Raw genomic sequence first — 21,558 nt, 5'->3', positions numbered from 1 at the left:
ATGCCCATATAAACAAGTAATAAATCATATGTTTTCTTTTGGATTTTTATTCCCACAGTTCTTTCTCTAGCTGTGGATAGCATTCTTTCTCTTGTCTTTCAGAATTGTCCTGGATCCTTGCATTGCTTTTAGTAGCAAAGTCTACATTTGATTGTCCACAATATTTCTCACTGAATCCCTCTTGTCTAGTCCAGTGATGGCAAACTTTTTAGAGGGGCGGGTGATGTAAGAAATGTCCTCAGGTGAGGGGGCAGGGAGAGCAGCCCACCCCCAAGTCCCTCTGGCTTTCTAGTAACAAACTCTGGCAAATGATATGTGTGCCCACAGAGAGGGCTCTGAGTGGTAAGGGTCTAGTCCTTACCACTCCTCTGCTTTGGAACCAATATGTAGTATTAATTCTAAGATAGAAAGTAAGGGTTAAAAAAAGTGGTAAACTCCAACCCTATCCCTAAACTTTAAGTTGCTGGGAGGGATGGGAGAGAGTATGTATCCTCATGCACATCTGGATATTACTATCGTTCTATGATTTAAAATTTTTTAAATTCAATTTTATTTTATTTTCAGGTCCACATATATAACTCAGTCCCTCAGTCTGCATTCTTGAGTTCATCAACTTTCTATCTAGAGGTGAGTGGCATGTTTTATCATGAGTCTGCTAGAATCGTAGATGGTCACTATGTTGGTGAGAGTTCTGAAGTCTGTCAAAGATGTTTGTATTTACAATATTTTTGTTATTGTATAAATTATTCTCATGATTCTGACAACCCTGTGATCTTTCCCCTAAAGCCCACTTCCTCTAGCCCCCAACAGGAGCCTAGATGCCCTTGGTAAATTTCAGTGCACATTTGCCATTGCCAGAAGTCCTCTGACCCCCCATCCAGATGTGGGGGACAGCTGTCCAGAGGCATGCGTCTCACTCATCCGTGTTATTCTCATGTCTTGCTGCTGCTGCTATGGATCTCCTGTCAGGTGAGCCCTGCACCCATCCCTTCTTCTCTCTATACCCTGGGTCCCTTTCTCCTGACCCACTTAAGTGACCTTCATCTCGACTGTCTTGGGCTCCTTTGCCATTCATTTCTACTCTGTTCCTACTCCTCAGCTGCAGGCTCCTCTTGCCCAGGTGATGGATTTCCTTTATGAAAAATGGAAGAGCTACAGCGATGAGTGTCGTCACAACCTGAGCCTAATACCCCCTCCCACGGGTGAGGCACCCCTGCTTCAAGGCCACCTCTCCAGCGTGACCCCAAGCCCTCGACTTCTAAGTTTAAATTCAGCCTTAGACACTTATTAGCAGACTCTAGGCAAGTCACTTAACCCTATTTGTCTCTGCTCATTATCTGTCAAATGAGCTGGAGAAGAAAATGGCAAACCACTTCAGGATTTTGCCCCAAAAAACTCCAAATGGGTCATATATAGAGCCACTCACAATTGAAACTAAACAACTACAATAATATGGGTAAGGCATTATGTTTAGGACTTGGTTGGGGTGCAAAGGATGAAACTGGACACGGTCTCTACCCTTAAAGGGTACAATCTATTAGAGGAGATAAGATGGACACAAATATTCGATTGGGATAAGTATAAAACCCCCAGTAATATTGTGAGAAATTTCAAAAGGGAAAAAAGTCCCACACCTTATCCAGATCCCCTTTCTTCATATAAGCTACTATTTTTAGAGAAAAGCAGTTTTGGAGTCATGGGATATGCCATGTCTCTGATGAAGAGGATTGGCAGTGTTAAATCAGGTCAGTCAGATAGGGTAAGAATAAAGAGGGTCAGGGCCAGAGACACCCATCCCTTTTTCCTTCTCTTTCTCTGCCCTGCCCCCAAAGCAGAGCTGGTCTGCAACAGAACCTTTGACAAATATTCCTGCTGGCCAGACACACTCCCCAACACCACAGCCAACATCTCCTGTCCTTGGTACCTGCCTTGGCATCATAAAGGTAAACCTTGGGAACCTAGGGAAGGGCAAAGGGATCCAGGGGCTGAAGGGGCATGGGCATGTTGGACAAAGGGTTTCGCTTGGAGGGGGGGCCTTGACCAGTGCCAATGTGCCTCCCCTCTTCTAGTGCAGCACCGATTCGTTTTCAAGAAATGTGGACCTGATGGGCAATGGGTCAAAGGTCCCCAAGGTCAGGCCTTGCGCAATGCCTCGCAGTGTGAGATGGACATCAATGAGATCTGGTCACAGGTCAGTGAGGAGCCTTGGCTAGGGAGGGTGATTGGTTGGAGTGTCCAGATGACACCTGACGACATCCTTACTTTCCAGAACAAGTCTGCTCAGATGTACAGCAGTTTCCAGATGATATACACTGTGGGCTACTCAGTGTCCCTAGGGGCCCTGCTCCTTGCCCTTCTCATTCTGCTGGGCTTCAGGTACCTGGGGGAAAATGGTCTGGGAGCATGGGCAGGGCGCTGGGGGTGGCAAGGCTTCCCAGGGCCCTTATGTGTATGGAAAGAGCATGAGAGCCTGGACAATCCCGAGAGGTTGTGGGAACTCTGCCATATAAGTGGCAGCTTCAGGTTTGCAAAACACTTTCTCTACATTATCTTATTGGAAACCCACAAAAACACTGGGAAATTGGTACTGTTATCATGCACCATTTACAGATGGGGAAATTGAGATTCAAAATTATTAAGTAATTAAGTAGACCCTATGAAGTCTCTTAAAGGGAATTTCCAGGGAGTAGTCTTGGGATTTCTGGTTGTCATAGGAGTGGGGAGATTGAGACATTGGGAGGATTGGCGGATAGGGGGTAGAACACCAAGGGCATTGGGAAGAACCCTGGTTCTGAAGTTCAAACCTTGGACCTGAGTTCAAATCTTGGTTCTTTTACACATGTGACCTTGAGTCAGTCACACTGTGGGTCTCTCTAGGCCTCAGTTTCCTTGACTGTAAATTGGGAGGTTTAAATGACCACTAAGATCTTTTCCAGCTCTAATTCCATGGGAGATGTTGGGTGGGAAAGAGAGCTCCTAAAGAGGAGTCTCTGCATTTGGAGGCATGCTTTTGGAGATCGAGAAGAGTGAAAAAGATGGAACAATTAGGAAGGGAGGAAAGGGAGTTTGGAGAGTGGTTGGGCATCTAGTCTGAAAGCATGGGTAGGGGTAGGGTTCTTTCATTCCTGCTCTTCCCCCACAGCAAGCTGCACTGTACCCGTAACTACATCCACATGAACCTGTTTGTCTCCTTCATTCTCAAGGCCAGCTCTGTGCTGGTCATTGATGCCCTGCTCAAAACCCGATACAGCCAGAAGATTGGAGATGATCTCAGTATGAGCATCTGGCTCAGCGATGAGGTCAATACCCTGGACCAGCCCCCTGCACTGACCCACACTGGCCCCCATCAGCCTCTCTCTTGCTTTTCCTCCTAGCCATCTGACCACTCCTGTTCAGGCTCCTTTGGTGGAGGACTTCACCTGTGCCATGCTCCCTCCTTGGGAATGTGGCCTGAAGCTATGTCCTGGACCCTCTTCTTTTTCCCCTTTATGCCCTATGATCTCATCAGCTCCTCCTCAGACATTTATTGTCTCCATGCACATGACTCCCAGATCACTCAGTGGAGTTCCAGCCTGGAAGATATCTCCAGATAGATGTCCTGGAGGTATCTCAAACTTAACATGTCCAAAACAGAACTCATCATCCCTCCTCCCAAACCTATCCCTTTTCTGAGCTTCCCTGGCACTAACAAGGACACCATCATCCTTCTACTCACCCAGACTTGTATGCTAGGTATACAACCTAGATACTGAATGCTCATCTCCTCAATCCTTACTCCATATATCCAATCATTTATAAAATCTTTTTTTTTAAACCCTTACCTTCTGTCTGAATCAATACTGAGTATTGATTCCAAGGCAGAAGAGTGGTAAGGGCTATGCAATGGGGGTCAAGTGACTTGCTCAAGGTCACACAGCTAGGAATTGTCTGAAGTCAGATTTTAACCCAGGACTTCCCATCTCTGGGCCTGGCTCTCAATCCACTGAGACACCTCGCTGCCCCCATTTGCCATATCTTACAATTTCTTTCTCCACATCATCTCCTCAATATACCTATTACCAATTCTTGTTCACACATGTCATTCCATCTCCCATTTGCCTTAGCACTGCCTATCCATCATACCTAGAATGTTCTTCCTCTTCTTGGAATTCTTAGTTTCTTTCGAGATTCAGCTCAAGCTCCTCCTGCATAAGGCCTTTACTGGACTTTCTGGCTGCCATGTCTTCCCTTCCAAGGTTACTTTGGAGATATATATTTATATAATTTTTTCCCCCTCAAATATATCTATATATGCACAAGTTGTCTCCTCCATTAGAAGGTAAACCTCATGAGGGCAGGGACTATTTCAATTACCTAATCTACACTAGTTGCTTAATAAATGATTTATTGATCTCTCCAAAGACCTTCCCCTCTCCTATGGCCAGCCTCATACCAGAATTCCTTCCATCCAAATCCAAATGTTCAATCAGCAAACATTTTATTTATTTATTTAAAACCCTTACCTTTTGTCTTAGTATCAGTTCTAAGATGGAAGAATGGCAAGGGTTGGGCAATTGGGGTTAAGTGACTTGATGAGGGCCACACAGCCAGTAAGTATCTGAGGTCAGATTTGAGTCCAGGTCCTCCCTACACCAGGTCTGGCACTCTATCTACTGTGCTACCTATCTGCCCCATGACACAAAGAAACAAATAAGGAGCCTACCTTCCACTGGGAATTGCTTCATTTCCTTGACTCAAACCAGGAATTCCTACCTGTAGAATCTCTTCCATTCTCCCCTTTATAGAAGAAACCCCAGCTCTAAGATCTCCTTGACCCTTCAGGTTTCCCACCACCCCAAACCCCAGTTTCCCCTTTTGCCCCCAGCATCACTGTATCAATGTCCACCATCACCTCTCTTTTCTGAGAACTGCCCCCACTCTGACCCCTAAGTGACAGGTCCCTCCTGCCCAAGGAAACTCCAGCCCAGAGGGTGGATGTGTATAAAGGCTGGTATGGGGTATCTGTGGTGCCCATTTCCATGTCGGTATATGTGCTAGGCAGTGGCGGGGTGCCGAGTGGCCACGGTGTTCATGCAGTACGGCATTGTGGCCAATTACTGTTGGCTGCTGGTGGAAGGTGTATACCTACACAACCTGCTGGTGCTGGCTGTCTTCTCGGAGAAGAGTTACTTCAATTTCTACCTGGGCATTGGCTGGGGTGAGCAAGCCAGGGGCGACTGGAGGGAGGTGACCGGGAAAGGAGCCTAATGGTGGGGAGTGAGGGGGGATGGGGCTGTTGGGGAGGGGTTGGGGGTTGAGGGCTGGGGGCAGGGAGATTGTGGTCGGGATTTTGCAACAGTTGAGACCTGGCTCCCCAGGATAAGGTATGTGTGTGAGGCGTCTCATCTTACCAACTATTTCCACAGGGGCCCCTCTTCTCTTTGTCATCCCCTGGGTCGTGGTGAAATTTTTCTATGAGAACATCCAGTAAGTACCAATAGCAAATGGGGGGTAGAGGTGGAGGGCAGGGGAAGAGGGACCATCAAGCTCCTAGGAGATAGAGGTTATGGGAAGATTATATCTATATTAAATGATAAATTTGAAGACATGTCTCCTGAGGTTCTCCCCCATCTCCTACTCCCCAATCATGAGCTCTGCCTTAGGGGAAGCCTCTTGGGTAGAGTGCCAGGACTTTTTATCTACAGTATGAAATCTTTCCACCCCATTCTTCCAATTTCTAGAATTCTTTTCTTTGTCTAATTCACTCCGGGTATATCAGTGATTCCCAAAGTGGGCGCCCCCCCCCCCCCCGTGGGTGCTGCAGCGATCCAGGGAGGCAGTGATGGCCACAGATTAATTCCTATTAATTGCTATTAAAGTAAAAAAATTAATTTCCAGGAGGCTAAGTAATATTTTTTCTGGAAAGGAGGTGGTAGGCCAAAAAAGTTTGGGAACCAATGGTATATACCTTTGTGTTTGTGTAGTACCTGGTTGCTCCATCTCTGGGAATATTGAAGTGTGGTGGGTTCAGCCAATGTCTGGCAGTGAGACTGTGTGTGTGTATTTGACAATTGAACGTCTGGTTGTGAATGTGTGTGACTGAGTATATGTGTGATTAGGTATGTGACTATGTCTATGTTGGTGCCTCAGTGGGTACCCAATGACAACAGATGTGGTGTCTGTTTAGTACCCACAGGGGACTGGTTGCCACCTGCCTAGGTAAGATCTGGTACTTACTTTCTCCTTCAACCCTCTCCTCCAGCTGTGTGCTCCTCAGACTTGGCTGGCCATTAGGGCTTGTGGCTGTGGGAGGTGAGAAGTGGGTTATGACTAGCTATTGTCCTGTAGAATTAATTGGATCCATGTAGAATCATTGCTGGTTTGAGGAGGGGTGGGACCTAAAATAAACACATATTGCCCCACAAACTTTCACTCCCTTTCTCAGGTGCTGGACTAGCAATGATAACATGGGTTTCTGGTGGATCCTCCGATTCCCTGTCTTCCTAGCTATCCTGGTGAGTCACAACATCCCTCAAACCTCATTTCCCCACTGATTCTATGCTTGTTGGTCATTCAGTGGTTTGGTGAATCATCTGTCTAGACAATCAGATGGCCAGCCAGACAGTTGACTAGTTGGTCAATTGAATATAGGATCAAAGAATGTTAGAGTTGGATGAAAACTTATAGATCATCTAGTCTCAACCTTTAAAATATTGATGAAAGGAGGCTTCTGGGTGGCTCAGAGGGTTGGGAGTCAGGCCTAGAGATGGGAGGTCCTAGGTTCAAATCTGACCACAGCTGTGGGACCCTGGACAAATCACTTAACCCTCATGCCTAGCCCTTACTGCTCTTCTTCCTTGGAACCAACTAAAATGGAAGATGAGCTAAAAAAATATTGATGTGAAAACTGGGGTCAAGAGAGGCGATCACATCAAACTTGACAACTTCCTATTTCCTTCAATGGTGCCACCAGCTACCAAGGCTTGACTCTACAGAGTCAAGTAACATTTCATTGGTCTCTCCTTCCCCTTCCCTCCTTATATAAAATCTTCTAGGCCTATCAAGTTTTCCTTCAAGATGTCTTTCAAGTATGTCTCTTTCTTTCTATTTCTACTATAAGGACTTTGTCTCATTCCTAGACCACGAATAGGAATTCTGTCCTGACTGACCTTCCCACTAGTATCTTCTTATCTCCATTTCATCCTTACCCAATTCCAAATTTATTTAAGTTATTTTTGCATAATACATTCCTACTTAAGACCATACTCACACTAGCTTCCCTTTTCTTTTTTAGAAACTTTATTTAATTTTTTAAAATTACATGTAAAAACAATCTTTGACCATTGTTTTCTGATATTTTAGGATTCAGATACTCTCCTGCTCTCCTTCTCCACCCCCTCCCCAAGGTGGTAAATAGTCTGACATAGGCTATACTAGTACTTTCATGCAATACATATTTCAATATTCCCCATGCCTTGACAGAAAAGTCATAACACACATATAATAAAAAACACATGAAGAAAACAAAGTGAAAGGTAATCAGATCCCAACATTTCTGTCTTTGGCTATGGAGAGCATTTATCAGGAGTCCATTGGGGTCATGTTAGTACCTGGTTTTGCTAATAGTTTAGTCCTTCACAGCAGATCATCATATAATATTTCTGTTATTGTATACATTGTTCTCCTGGTTCTGCTCACTTCACTTTGTATCAGTTCATATAAGTCTTTCCAGTTTTCCTGAACTCATCCTGCTCTTTAGAATGGCTCAGTAGTATTCCATTACAATCTTATACAACAAATTGCTCTGCCATTCCCCAGCTGATGGACACTCTCTCAGTTTCCAATTCTTTGCCACTACAAGAAGTTGCTCCATGTTTTACAGATTAAAGTTCAAATTCCTCATGTTCGTTCTCTACAGTTATTTTTTTCATGCTTTTCCCCAATCTTATGCTTCCCCTTACACTATCCATATTCTTCTTATCTTCTAAGGTCCTATTTCTATATGAAGTCCTTCATGACTATGCATTACCAACTGATCTTGTCTGAGCTTGCTAATGCTTATCATCTGAATCACACACATATTGGCTCTGAGTCGCATATGATCTTTGGCAATTAGTCAGTCTATGACAGCCCTGGTATAATCTATGTCAGACTATTTCCTACCTTGTGGGAAAGAGAGAGAGGAAGAGACAGAATCTGAATCTCAATATGTCAGATAACAATCGTCAAAAATTGTTTCTATGTGTAATTGAAAAAAAAATTGAAAAAAAGTTATCAGGTGACCAAATAGTAATTTGGTTGAACAATCTTTCAGATGATTATTTGGTCAGGTAGTCAAATGGTTAGTCATTTAGTTGGTCAGGTGGTTAATTTATCATTTGATTGTTTGGTCAGTTAGTCAATTGGTCAGTCCCTCAGTTGGCTGACCAGGCATCTGGCCAATTGTTTGACAGTCCAGCCCATTAGTTTGGTTGGTTCATCTGTCAGCCAGCCAGCTTAATTTAAGCTCAAATATAAGCTATGAAGAAGCCCTTACTAATAATGTACATACACATGCAGTCCCCTCGCTTTTATCATTCCAGTTGTATACTTCAAAGAGACCCATTTTTCACTTCCTACTGTCTTACCCTCTTCATTCCTTGTTAGCAACACCCCATTCTTGGTTGATCAGCTGGTTCTTTGTTCATGATGTCATTTGGTTAGTTACTCACTGAGGCACTTAGTCAAAGGCAGTTGACCATCTGGTCTATCTTTCCCCACTCCCATCCCTCCCCATATTCAATTTATCGACAAGATTTGTTGATTTTACTTTTGCAAAATACCTTGACTACACCTCCTTTCCTTCTGTGACACTGACACCCCTCCAGTGTGGACCCTCATTGCTTCATGCCTGGACTGTGGCAATAGGCTCCTGGTGGATCTGTCTGCCTCCAGTTTCTCTCTACTCCAATGCATGCTCCATTCAGTCCTTGAAGTGATTTCCTAAAGTGCAAGTCCAGCTATGTCACTCCTTACTCAGAAAATGCCAGTGGCCCCCTCTTAACTTCAGAATCAAATATAAAATTTTCTATTTGGCATTCAAAGTTCTTCAAAATCTGCCTCTCCCACCCCCACACCTACCATTTTAGTCTTCTTATACTTATTCTCCTACAAATACTTGTTGATTCAGTGACACTGGTTTCCTGGGTGTTACACAAACAAGATACTCTATCTCTCAGCTCCAGACTGTCCCCCATGCCTGGAATACTCTCTGTCCTCTGTTCTGCCTGTTGACCTCCCTAGCTTCATTTAAGTGCCAACTAAAATCCTTTCTTTTACTAGAAGCCTTCTCTAATCTCTCTTGATTTTAATGCCTGACCTCTGTTAATTACTATTTATTTCTGTATTTTTATATTTATTTTTTATATAATTTTATTTTATTTATCTTGTATATATATTTTAAATTTTGTATTATTTTGTATTTTATTTATCTTGTATAGCATTTCTCTTGCATATATTTGTTTGCCTGTAATCTTCCTCATTAGATTGTTAGCTCCTTGAAGGGAGGAACCATCTTTTTTTATCTTTTTGTATCCTTGACATTTAGTAAATGTTTATTGGTTGATTGATTATTTGAGGCAGTCAGTCAGTTTGGTTAGCCAAGTAGTCAATTTGTTGGTTTACTAGGAAGTCAGTAAACTGATGAGTTTAAGTTCAAATATGAACTATAAAGAAACCATCATTTATATAAATAAAACTGATCTCCCCCTTTTAGTTCCTCATATTTCATCAGTCCATTCCTGTGACCAACAATCAACTCCCCAGTCATTCAGTTGCTTTTCAGGTTACTTGGTTGGTCAGTGGGCCATGATCTGGGAGCCAAATTTACAATCTAGGTGCGAATTAGAAAACAAGTTATATGGCATGAGCTTCATCACAAGCTTTCACTGGGGGGATGGGGAAGGCTATGGAAGGATAGTCATGTCCTCAGGAGGGGTCAGAGGAGATAAGGAGGTAGGATTGCCTAATAGTTTTCTTCCTTGAGATAAGAGGCCTCTCACTTCACTGGGCCTATGGCAATAATGAAATGTCCTTGAGGTCTTATTCTGAAACTAAACAGGCTTTCATTCCCTAATGGGGTCTAGGATGGAGGTCCACCTAGAGAAGAAAAAATTAATTTTTTCTCCCCACACAATCCCTCTCCTTTTCTTTTTAAGATGTTTTTCTCACAATGTTACTGGAATATCTCCTCATAACAACCAACTATAAGTTTTCAGTAGTTCTTCTAACAATCCCCATGAGACAAAAAATTAGTCAGGATAGGATTAGAAGACTGCCTAACACACAAATCATAAAGAAACCCAAGTTGTTCCCAACAACTTCCATTTATCCAAAATATCCATCCTCCATCAATCAAAGATTACTTTTTTTTAAAAATCCTCACCTTCCATCTTAGAATCAATACTTAGTCTTGGTTCCAAGGTAGAAGAGTGGTAAGGGCTAGGGCAAATGGGGGTCAAGTGACTTGCCCAGGGTCACATAGCTGGGAAGTACCTAAGGTCAGATTTGAATGCAGGACCTCTTGTATCTAGGTCTGGCTCTCAATCCACTGAGTTACCCAGCTTCCCCCAAGAAGATTACTTTTGAACTGGCACAGAAGTTGTTTTATGAATACTTTTGCCAATCTCCTTTATCACCTCCCATTATCATCTTTTTGAATGCAGCAACCAGTAGCATTTAATCTACACACACTATGATCAGCAAAACAAGGGTCCAAGATAACGCCAAGGAACTCATGATAAAAAAAAGCCACAGCCAAAGAAGGAACTGTTGAGATTTGATTGCAGATCAAAGCTCTTAGTCCTTCACTTGATTTCCTTCATGAGTTTTTATTTGCATGTGTGATATGTGTCTTCAGGCTTGACATGGGGAATATGGAAATATGAATTGCATGAAAGCACAGGTATAACCTATATAAGACTACCACATCAGGTAGAGAGAGAGAGAATCTGAGCCACAAAATGTCAGAAAACAATGATGAAAATTGTTTCTACGTGTAATCAAAAATTTTAATTAAAAAAGAAGGAAATGGTTTTAAAAATAATAATTATAATGATATAAGCAGACATGGCAATAACATAAGAAACTACATGGAAGATTCTAAAGCTAGGCTGAATGGTCAGAAATGCTAGCCAAACCCTTTAAAGATAAAAATTTAAATGAAAAAAAAAAAACCAAGCAACCCAATGTTCCTTCTTATGCTATTCTGGTATTATAGAGTGGAAATCTGTTCTGATTAAGGCAGTACCTGGTGAGGGGAGATGTCCATGAGCCCCAGACTAACCATGGGCAGTGAGTAAGCAGGTAGTTGCTATCAAGTTAGAAAAACATGATTATTTTACAAGGGAAACATAGTGAGCCAGACTCTATGCTAAGTGCTTCTTACAAATATTATCTCATTCTATCCTCACTACAATCCTGCAAGGTGAGAAAAATGATGCAAACAGATGTTCAGTGACTTGCCCAAGGTCACACAATACTTTGGTCATTGTCTGAGGTCCCATTTGAACCCAGGTCTTCCCTACTCCAGGCCTGGCTACCTAGCTGTGCAGAATAAGATAGGTTTTTTTTAATTCTTTTTTTTTTTAAACCCTTACCTTCCCTCTTGGAGTCAATACTGTGTATTGGCTCCAAGGCAGAAGAGTGGTAAGGGTAGGCAATGGGGGTCAAGTGGCTTGCCCAGGGTCACATAGCTGGGAAGTGTCTGAGGTCAAATTTGAACCTAGGACCTCCTGTCTCTAGGTCTGGCTCTCAATCCACTGAGCTACCCAGCTGCCCCACCCTTTTTTTTAATTCTTACTTTCTGTCTTAGTAACATCTCTAAGAAGGGCAAGGGCTAAGCAAAGAGAGTTAAGTGATTTGCCTGTGGTCACACTACTAAAAAGCATCTAAAGTCAAATTTGAACTCAGCTCTTCTTGGCTCCAGGACCAGGGCTCCTTCCACTGCAGTGAATCCACCAGATGCCTCTTCTGACTTGCAGAATCCTGCAAGTTTCAGAATGGGAATGGTGGGTAGCCCACTTTCCCTCTCTGAGTCACTGCTGCCCTTCTCTGCAGATCAACTTCTTCATCTTCATCCGTATCATCCAGATCCTGGTCTCCAAACTTCAGGCCCACCAGATGGGATACACTGACTATAAGTTTCGGTGGGTGGCAGGAGGAGAGTGGGTGTATGTGAGTATGTGGGTGGAGATAAGAATTCATTTCACTTACTGGACACCAGCTCCTCTCCCTACCCTGTCCCTCCTTACCATTCTTCTGCCTTAGAACCAATATATAGCATTGATTCTAAGATGGAAGGAATGAGTTTTTAAAAAATGGCAATGACTAGAATGATGATGGGATTATAGGGACAGGATCTAGACCATTGCTTTCATTGGTTTAGGGAACTCTAGAATGAGGAAACTCCTTCAATCAATGCTGGCCAACCTTCTCTTAGAGGTGTAGAGGGCAGAGATGTCAAATTTGAAGCAATGTGGCCCATAAAAATATAATTGAGAAATAGCTAACAAAATGAATAAAATAATATAAATGTAGCTGTATTATATTGATATTTAATATTATTAATATTTGCATAATAATGATAATATTGAATATAAATATAAAATAATAAGCAAAACAGTTAATATCAAATTTGAAGATTAAGTCACTCTGTGGCCCTTTGGGATCCTTGTGTTTGGATTAATGGCCCCTATTCTATTTGATTTGGATGTCACTGGTCTGGGACACTGAGAAGATAAGTAATTTGCCCACGGTCACACAGCCAGATCGTGTACAGCAAGGGTCGGCAATGTATGGCTCTTTCTGCAGGAGCCATAAAGTCAATTTTTTTTCAGGCACCATTACAGGAGCTCGCACTGTGAGCACTGTATGGCTCTCACAAAACTACATTTTAAAAAATATGGCGTTTATGGCTCTCATGGCCAAAAAGGTTGCTGACCCCTGGTGTACAAGGTAGATCTCAAGTTCAAGAAGCCAGGTCTATATATACCAGAATATACTATTTATAATAGTTATACTAGATGCAAGTCATAAAAGATTCTATTTGTTGTTGTCCAGTCAATTCTGACTCTTCATGATCGCATTTTTTAAAACTCTTGCCTTATTGATTCTAAGTATTGATTCTAAGACAGAAAAATGGCAAGAGCTAGGCAATAGGGATAAAATGACTTGCTCAGTCACCCAGCTAGGCCAGATTTGGACTTCTGACTATAGGCTTAGCATTCTATCCACTGTGCTACCTAGCTGGTCCTTATTTGGAGTTTTCTTGGCAAAGGTACTGGAGTGGTTTGACATTTCTTCTCTAGTTCATTTGACAGATGAAGAAACTGAGGCAAAAAGGATCATGTGACTTGCCCAAGATCATACAGCTGAGTATCTGAGGCCAGATTTTAATTCAGAAAGATGAGTCTTCATGATTCCAGACCATCTAGCTGACTCTTATTTATTACGCCACTCAACTTCTCAACTACCACCTTACACACATTTATGTAGCACTTTGAGTTTCAGAGAATAGGCGCCCAAGGGCATAGGCAGTAAGTGGTGAGACCAGGGCAGAAGGACACCTATTAATGACTCCAGAAAGCATTCAGACAACCCCAAGATGAAGACACGGAGTAGGGATTTAAATGATGGGGAGGTAGAGAGGTCCAGGATGGTTTGGCCTTTGAAATCCCACTTCCAGAGGGACTCCTAGATCTTTTCTGCATGCCCCATTCTACACTAGTGTCCCCAGGGTGCAGCTGCGGCTACATCCTGGCAGTGACTGCTTAGTACCCTTTGTGACAGGCTGGCCAAGTCGACGCTGACACTGATCCCTCTTCTGGGCATCCATGAGGTGGTGTTTGCTTTCGTGACAGATGAGCATGCTCAGGGCACCCTGCGCTCCATCAAGCTCTTCTTTGACCTCTTTCTCAGCTCATTCCAGGTGAATATGCCTCTAGACACTCAGAGCCCTAATGTCCCCAACTATGAGAACCAAGCCCAATTACAGGACTGAATCTCCCCTGCCCCAGGCCTTCTGGGGTCCTTTTCTGCAAAGAATCTCTGCCTGGGGCAATGGGGCTTATGGGTGCTGCCTCTTTCTCCCCTGATTCAGCTTTGTCTTTTACCCTAGGGCATGCTGGTGGCCATTCTCTATTGCTTTGTCAACAAGGAGGTAAGCTGACTGTATCCCCCTGGAGACCCTCGCCATTCTAGGTTTTCCCAGTCTAAGTGTCTATAGTCACCCTGATGCATTAGGAGCCAGAGAAAGGCAAAGGAGCAAAGCTGAGCATCAGCTTGGGTGTCCCACCCTCAGCCTGGGTGCTGGCCCTGCTCAGGCCTTTCAAGTTTAAGTGGCTCCAGGAAGGCACAGCCCATGAGAGATGGATGAGACCTCAGCCTAGGCCCCTTGGCCTGAGGAAGAACTAGAGCCTGGAGAGGACCTCCCACCTCTGAGTGTGTTTCTCTATCCACGGAGTCACCTAGCTATCTCTCAGCTGTAATCTTCTAAACAAACTTATGGCAATGAATCCTTGTCAATGTGTCCATTCATATATCCGTACTGGGATTATCCTCGCTCAGCCCCATTTTTTGATATAACATGTGCCTACCTCTGAGTACATATGTGTGAATGTGCCCAATCACTGGCTGGCAGGTTCAGGGGGAGCTGCTGAAAAGCTGGCACCGTTGGCAACTCGGGAGAGCCCTGGAAGAGGAGCATCGCCACACATGCAGCCACACGAGCACTGGTCGCCCTGGGTCCACCTGCCCCAGTGAAAAGCATCAGCTGGTAAGCTGTAGCAGCACCAGCAGTGGGGCAGGATGCAGTCGGGCAAATGCTCTAAACCGAAACTCCTACCTTGAGAAGACTGAGGCCAGCCCTGGTGACCCAGGCACTGAGGGTGAAGGAACCCATTGCTATACCTTCCCTGGGGTGGCTGAGAGCAACTTCTGAGCCTTCTATGTGAGGGAAGGGTTTCTGGACCCAGAAACTGAACCACAGAACCTGGAACCTGGAAGCTGAAGTGGCAGGTCAGGAGAAAGAATACTGGCATCCAAAACCTAGAAAATCAAGGGAGCCCAGGTAGAGAGAGGGGACCTTACCCAAAAGACTTGGAGGCAGCATGGTGCTATGGGAAGACCACTCAGGTTCTGGCTGTCACTAACTAGTTGTATGACTGTAGGCAAGTATTTTCCCCACTCTGAATTTTATTTTCCACATACATAAACAGAGTTGGATTAGGTGATCTCTTCAGCTTCAGCATTCCTATAAATTAAAATGTCTAAGCCTGGCAAAGGGGGTGAGGTGTGATGGGAGAAGGGAAGAAGAGTGGCACCCACTCCCCTGCCTGAGCACTAAACAATGCCAGCTACACTTTCTGTAGCTTCCCTGCTCTAGGGAGCTGACTTGGAGAAAATGGAGTTGGGCCCATTAAGCAGTATTAAGGATGATGTGATCAGGGCAATGAAGTCATTCTTTTTTCTTCCTCACCCCACTTCTGACTTGTGCAGATATATTTTCCAGTATAAATGCTCCTTCTTCATTCTGGGAGGTAGTATCAAAGGATTTGTAACTCTCCATATATATTTTTTTTTTGAAAAAAAAATGTATTTTTTTGGCTAGCTCCAAGTGCCCAGTCAAAGATGGTACTTCTGGCAAAACACCTCAGTGTTATATCTATCTCGATCTCTTTTCCTGGCATGTTTTCCCCACTGTAGCTTCCTCTCAATAAGAACCTCAATAAGAACATCTGCTAGAGCAGATGAGTTGATTAATATATGAAGACCATATAGTAACATGATTAAGGTGATTAACATATAAAGACAACATATTGTCTTTATAAAGATAAAATAAATATTTTTTTTTAAAAAAGGTAAACCGACTTTTCTCAGGTGCCCAGTGAAAAAAGGCCCTAGGCTCCTTCCTGTGAGAGAGCTCAAGGGACAGTGGGATTACTGCCATGGTGTTGGTGTTGGTGAGAGGAGAGGACTGGGAAGTTAGAGAGTTCAGTCCTGGCATATGTCTTGCCCAAGCGGCTTCATTCCCAGAGTTCTAGCCCCTTTCTTCATGGTGGTCACCTCTGCCTGTACTTGCATTCTCCCCAGCTCTGCATGGCTTCAAACAACTTTCCTTTTTCCAGCTTCATGAATTTTCTACTAGTCCCTTCAGAAAACGGGGGTTTCTTCAATACAAAATTGTCCTCAATGAACCAGACTTGATGAACTGATTTCTAAAGGTCACCCAGGGTTGTGGCCTCTAATTCTTCATACTATCATGTTGCTTCCTTTCTGATTTGTTCAAAGGACCTCATAATTTGTACCTCATAAAGGGATTGCTTGGCGTGGCCAAAACTTTGCAACTAGTTCAATACTGGCACTTTTTCTGTGATTAAATCTGTGAAAGACCAATTCCCTTATCTGCTTTTCTTCCTCCTTCCCTGATGCCATGTCAAACTCTGTCCCAGATCCCAGGAACCGTCCAATTGATCTCTGCCCACTTTGGGCAGAGAATATGGACCAGTCAACTGGGGTGAAGTAGGTGGCAGATAAACCCTGCATCCATACAAGAAGAAATGCTGGATTCCAATAAGCATTAGGGATCAGAGCCATGGTGAAGGAGGGATGGGGGGGGGAGGAGGAGGGGGGCAGTCTCTATGTTGTGTATGATGTCTGTGTGTGTTTATATGTATGTGTGTTGCCTCATGTGTTTGTGTTTGTGTTTGCTGCAAAATAAATAACTCCCACAGTTCTTTCTGATCTACACTTTCCTTGCTTTCCTAGGGGTGAGGGTGGAAGGAGGACAGGGGATGGTAATTTAGGATGGAAAGAAGAACCCTCACCCTCTATTCCAGGCTAAAGTCAGGTGGGTATCCATGTAACAGTACCCAAGCCCAGGAGAAGAAGGCAGAGGCTGACAGTAGGAGCCCATGCCAAGTTTCACTCAATAGCCTGAGTCATTGGGGGAAAAGAGAGACAAGTGCAGTGTCAGGGAGGTGGTATCAACTCTGTTGTTCCTGCCTAGTTAGTGCCCTTTCTGTAAAGCTGGAGCTGAGGAGCCTACAAAGAGGAATATTAAAGGTAGAGGGATCTGTGGACCAAAGACGCTGAATGGAGATGTGAAGGTCTCCAAGGTCTCAAGAACTTTGCCAGACAGATATTCCAATGTTTAGAAATATCCAGAGATGAGGGGCAGTGAGGTGGCCCAGTGGATTGAAAGCCAGGCCCGGGGGTCAGGACATCCTACATTCAAATATGGCCTCAGACACTTCCTAGCTGTGTGACCCTGGGAATGTCACTTATCACCAGTTGCCTAGCCCTTGTCAGTCTTCTGCCTTGGAACTGATACTAAGTATTGATTCAAAGACAGAAGGTAAGGGTTCAAAAAAAGAAAAAACTATTCAGAGACTGACAGAGGAGCTTAGAGGGTCCACTTTGGGCACCCTTGATTTGCTCCTGCAGAGATTGATACCAGACACTTGCTGCTATGGCCAACAAATGAGTTTCTGGGATTGTGGGACTATGGTGGGTGAGCTAACCCCAAGTGCCCTCAGAGACGATCTCTTTCCCCTGTGACTCTTAAGTTGAGAAAAGAAACAGTCTAATGGGGGAAGAATCAAACTATTTGTTTATTGAATGAATCTTCTGAGTATTTTTGCCTCCATCTCTTCCCTATGAAGGAAATAAGCAGAAAAATTTGATTCTTACACTGGCTAGCAGTATGGCCTGAAGTTGAAGGCTTTCCCCTCTCCAGCCCATCTTCTACTCATCTGTCAAACTAATCTTCCTAAAGTGCAGGTAGGACCCCTCTATTCAATAAACTCCAACAGCTTCTTATTAACTCCAAGAGCCAAAAGAAAATCCTGTTTGCCTATTAAAGTCCTTCATGACCTGGCCTCTTTCAGTCCATCCAGGCTTCTTACTCTCCTCCCATCCTCAAAATTCTGGTGATGCTGACCTCCTTCCGATTCCTCAAACAAGATGTTCCCTCTCCTTACAATCCAACTCTTGACTCCATGGAATTCTCTCCCCTCTCATCTCTGCCTTCTAGCTTCTTTCAAGTTTCCTCTAAAATCCCACCATCTGCAAGAAGCCTTTCCTGATCCCTGTTAAAGCTAGTAAGATTATCTCCCTGAGATTATCTCCAATTGCTCCCCTATTTGTCTTGTTTGTACACAGTTACTTGCAAACTGTCTCCTCCATTAGACTGTGAGTTCCTTGAGAGCAGGGATTGTTTGGCCTTTCTTCATATTCCTAGCACTTAGCCCAGTAGCGTGTGCTTAAAATGCCTCTTGACTTGACTTGACTTGTTTGGCTTTTCATATAACAGTGACTGTACCTCTCTCTCTTACTCTGCTTTTTCATTACTATCATCTATTTCTCCTGCACATAAAGAAAAATGGTAGCTACTAACACTGTGATGGCAAACCTGTGACACACATGTCGGCACTGAAACACGTAGCCATTTTTGATGACACGCAACCACATCCAGAGAAGTATGGGGCCACATGCCAAGGATTAAACATTTGCTGTAGTGTAGTGTAGACACTCTGTGCACTATAGATGAAAATTCTACATATATTAATTTACCTATTTTGGTTTATTAAATACAGTTATATATTACAATTATACATTTTTGTTTTTTAAATTATAAATATCATGAAATTATGTTTTTTTTCTTGAAGTGACACACCACCCGAATTATGCTCGTTTTTTGGCAAAAAAAAATTTTTTTAAGCCCAAATTTTAAATTTTATTTTTTTTTAGAAAAATGTTTTCCATGGTTACATGATTCATGTTCTTGTGCATTTCCACTGGTTTCTTCATGTGTCATTGATCAAGACCTATTTCCATATTATTGATAGTTGTACTAGGGTGGTCATTTAGAATTTACTTCTTTTTTGGCAAATTTTGACACACCAAGCTCAAAAGGTTGCCCATCATTGTACTAACACCTCTTGGGTAATTAATGATAGCAGCAAGGATAGAGATTTTGGGGGAATTGTGTGAGTCTGGATAGAAAACATGGGGCAGTGAGGTGGCTCAGTGGACTGAGAATCAGGCCTGGAGTTGAGAGATCCTAGGCTCAAATTCGACCTCAGACACTTGCCATATGACTCTGGGTAAATCATTTAACACCCATTTGCCTAGCCCTTACCAATAGCTCTTCTGCCTTGGAACCAATACACAGCATTGGTTCTAAGACAGGGTAAAGGTTTTAAAAAAATAAACTTAAAGGATGAAAGACTGTTCCCTGCCCCCATGAGTTTCACTTCCTTCCTGTGCAACCCTGGGCAAGTCATTTAATTCTAATTGTCTAGTCTTTATAGCTCTTCTGCCTTGGAACAGATACTTAGTATTGATTCTAAGACAGAAGACAAGGGTTTTAAAAAGAAATAAAGGATGGAAGGAAGGAAAGAAGGAAGGATGGAAGGAAAGAAGGAAGGAAGAAGTTAGAGATATGCCCCTCATCAATATTGCATGGGGAAGTGATAAAATAGTGAATTCCAAATGGAGGTCACAAACACTTTGGGTTTACTTCGCAATTTTGTTATTAAACCAGATCAAGTTGACTTATAAGAAATACCGTAAGCAAAGAAAGATTAATAAGCCAAAGTGAATTTTTAAACACCAGACATATCAAAAATAAGTTCCTTCAACTTCCCAGCTGTGTGACCCTGGGCAAGTCACTTGACCCCCATTGCCCACCCTTACCACTCTTCCACCTATGAGACAATACACCGAAGTACAAGGGTTAAAAAAAAAAAAAGTTCCTTCAGGTAGAAAGAGCCAGGATGTAGGAATAGAGGTATGCATTACCATGTATGTATGTCACATGGATCTCTTTTTGGACTATTTCCAGGTGTTACATAAGAATTTCTCCTTTTCTAATATACCCTATTTTTGAGTGAAGATTTATAGAAGGTATATATACACCCTTTGCCTACTAGCAACAATTCTCTCTGTCTCTCTCTTTCTCTCTCTCTCTTTATATCTTTACATCTATCTATGTGAATGTATGTACATACACATATGCACACATAATGTATTTCTATATGTACATTTACTTGGATGAACAGGTCACAGAAGGATTTCTAATGGAAATAGACTTTTTTAAAATTTATTATACTGAATTCTCTTATGACTTCACATACTTTCTTTCTCCATGATTTCACTAGCACTCATGAATTTAATTATCATCTCTGTAAAAAGTATTCCCAGATCAATATATCCAGCCATGATCTCCCTCCTGAGTTCCAATTTTTCATCAACTTCCTACTGGATTTTAAAGTGGATATGCTAAGGCAGCTAGATGGCTAGAGAGCCAGGCTTGAAGATGGGAGGTCTTGGGTTCAAATTTGGCTTTAGACACTTCCTAGTTGTGTGATAGGCAAATAACTAACCCTCCTTGCTTAGCCCATACCACTCTTTTGACTTGAAACTGATATTTAACATCAGTTCTAAAACAGAAGGTAAGGATTTTTAAAAAATAAAAATAAATTCCACAAATTCAATGTGTCTAAAACAAATTACCTTATCTTTCCCCCTCTTTATAGCTTCTCTGTTTCTGTTGAGGGTACCACCATCCTTTGAGTTCTTCAGTTTGGCAGCGTTAGAATCATCCTCAACTCCCTCTGTTTCACCTTAGGTATCTACTCAGTTGCCAAGTTTTCTTAATTCTACTGTCACAACACCCCTCACCTTGTTCCACTTTTTCCTACTCACTGATGCCACCACACCATTCAAGGTACTCCTCATCGCCTCATATCTGGATTAATTCAATCACCTCTTAACTGTTCTCTCCTCTCCAAGACATCCTTTACACGGTTGCCAAGATAACGGTCCTAGAGCTTAGGTCTAACTGGGACATTCCCTGCTCAAAAATCTTCAATGGCTCCTTATTGCCTCTTGGAACAAAAACCTACTCCTCCATTTGGCACTGAAAGTCTTTCACAAACTGGCTCCAAATTAGCTTTCTTCTTCATATATTCTTCAGTTTAGGTAAATTGGTATCCTTGCTGTTTCTTATATCACAACATTCCACTTCTCATCTCCCTTTGTTTTCACTGTCTGCTGTCCATAGGGAAGACACGCTTCCTTCTCATCACTGACTCTTAAAATCTCAAGCTTCCTACAAAGCTGAGGTCAAGTGCCACCTCCTAGATGAGGTCTTTTCTGATCCAGCTGCTTATGCCTCCCCACTGAACTTACCTTGCATTTACTGTGTATAGATTATACATGTATATGTGTACGTATATGTTGTTTCCTCCACAGACTGAAGAGGAAGAGGATGGGGGTACATTCTATTTGATCTTTGCAATTCTAATACTTGGCACCAATATACAAAGATTAATAAGTTCTTTTTTTTAACCCTTACCTTCCATCTTAGAATCAATAGTATTTATTTGTTCCAAAGGAAAAGAATCCTAAGGGCTGGGCCCCTGATGGCGAACCTATGACATGCATGTCAGCACTGACACACCTAGCCATTTTCAATGACACGTGGCCACATGTGGCTGCATAACAGAGAAGTATGGGGCCACATGCTGAGGATGAAAC

The 21,558-nt window shown here is 42.9% G+C and overlaps 1 protein-coding gene across 1 annotated transcript; it reads left to right on the top strand.

Annotated features, from left to right (window-relative positions):
• The first annotated feature begins 886 nt into the window (after positions 1-886).
• On the top strand, positions 887-16,692 carry GCGR (glucagon receptor). The gene is made up of 13 exons (XM_044676726.1): positions 887-969; positions 1,100-1,202; positions 1,836-1,943; positions 2,070-2,191; positions 2,270-2,376; positions 3,143-3,299; positions 5,038-5,197; positions 5,406-5,466; positions 6,425-6,494; positions 12,076-12,164; positions 13,807-13,945; positions 14,135-14,176; positions 14,657-16,692. Exons 1-13 carry the CDS (start codon positions 907-909, stop codon positions 14,954-14,956), a joined length of 1,521 nt encoding a protein of 506 aa, XP_044532661.1. The 5' UTR covers positions 887-906; the 3' UTR covers positions 14,957-16,692.
• The last annotated feature ends 4,866 nt before the right edge of the window (positions 16,693-21,558 follow it).

The sequence above is a fragment of the Gracilinanus agilis genome, chromosome 4 (assembly GCF_016433145.1).
Source record: "Gracilinanus agilis isolate LMUSP501 chromosome 4, AgileGrace, whole genome shotgun sequence".
NCBI lineage: Eukaryota > Metazoa > Chordata > Mammalia > Didelphimorphia > Didelphidae > Gracilinanus > Gracilinanus agilis.
The sequence above is the reverse complement of the archived record's forward strand: the minus strand, read 5'-3'. Positions and strand labels throughout refer to the sequence as shown.

What these genes read in the sequence shown, in the direction of transcription:
- GCGR (XM_044676726.1), top strand. Translation starts at nt 907, where the DNA reads ATGCGTCTCACTCATCCGTGTTATTCTCATGTCTTGCTGCTGCTGCTA. An exon ending in CTCATTCTGCTGGGCTTCAG is followed by an intron (nt 2,377 to 3,142) that starts GTACCTGGGGGA and finishes CTTCCCCCACAG; the next exon opens with CAAGCTGCACTGTACCCGTA. An exon ending in TTTTTCTATGAGAACATCCA is followed by an intron (nt 5,467 to 6,424) that starts GTAAGTACCAAT and finishes TCCCTTTCTCAG; the next exon opens with GTGCTGGACTAGCAATGATA.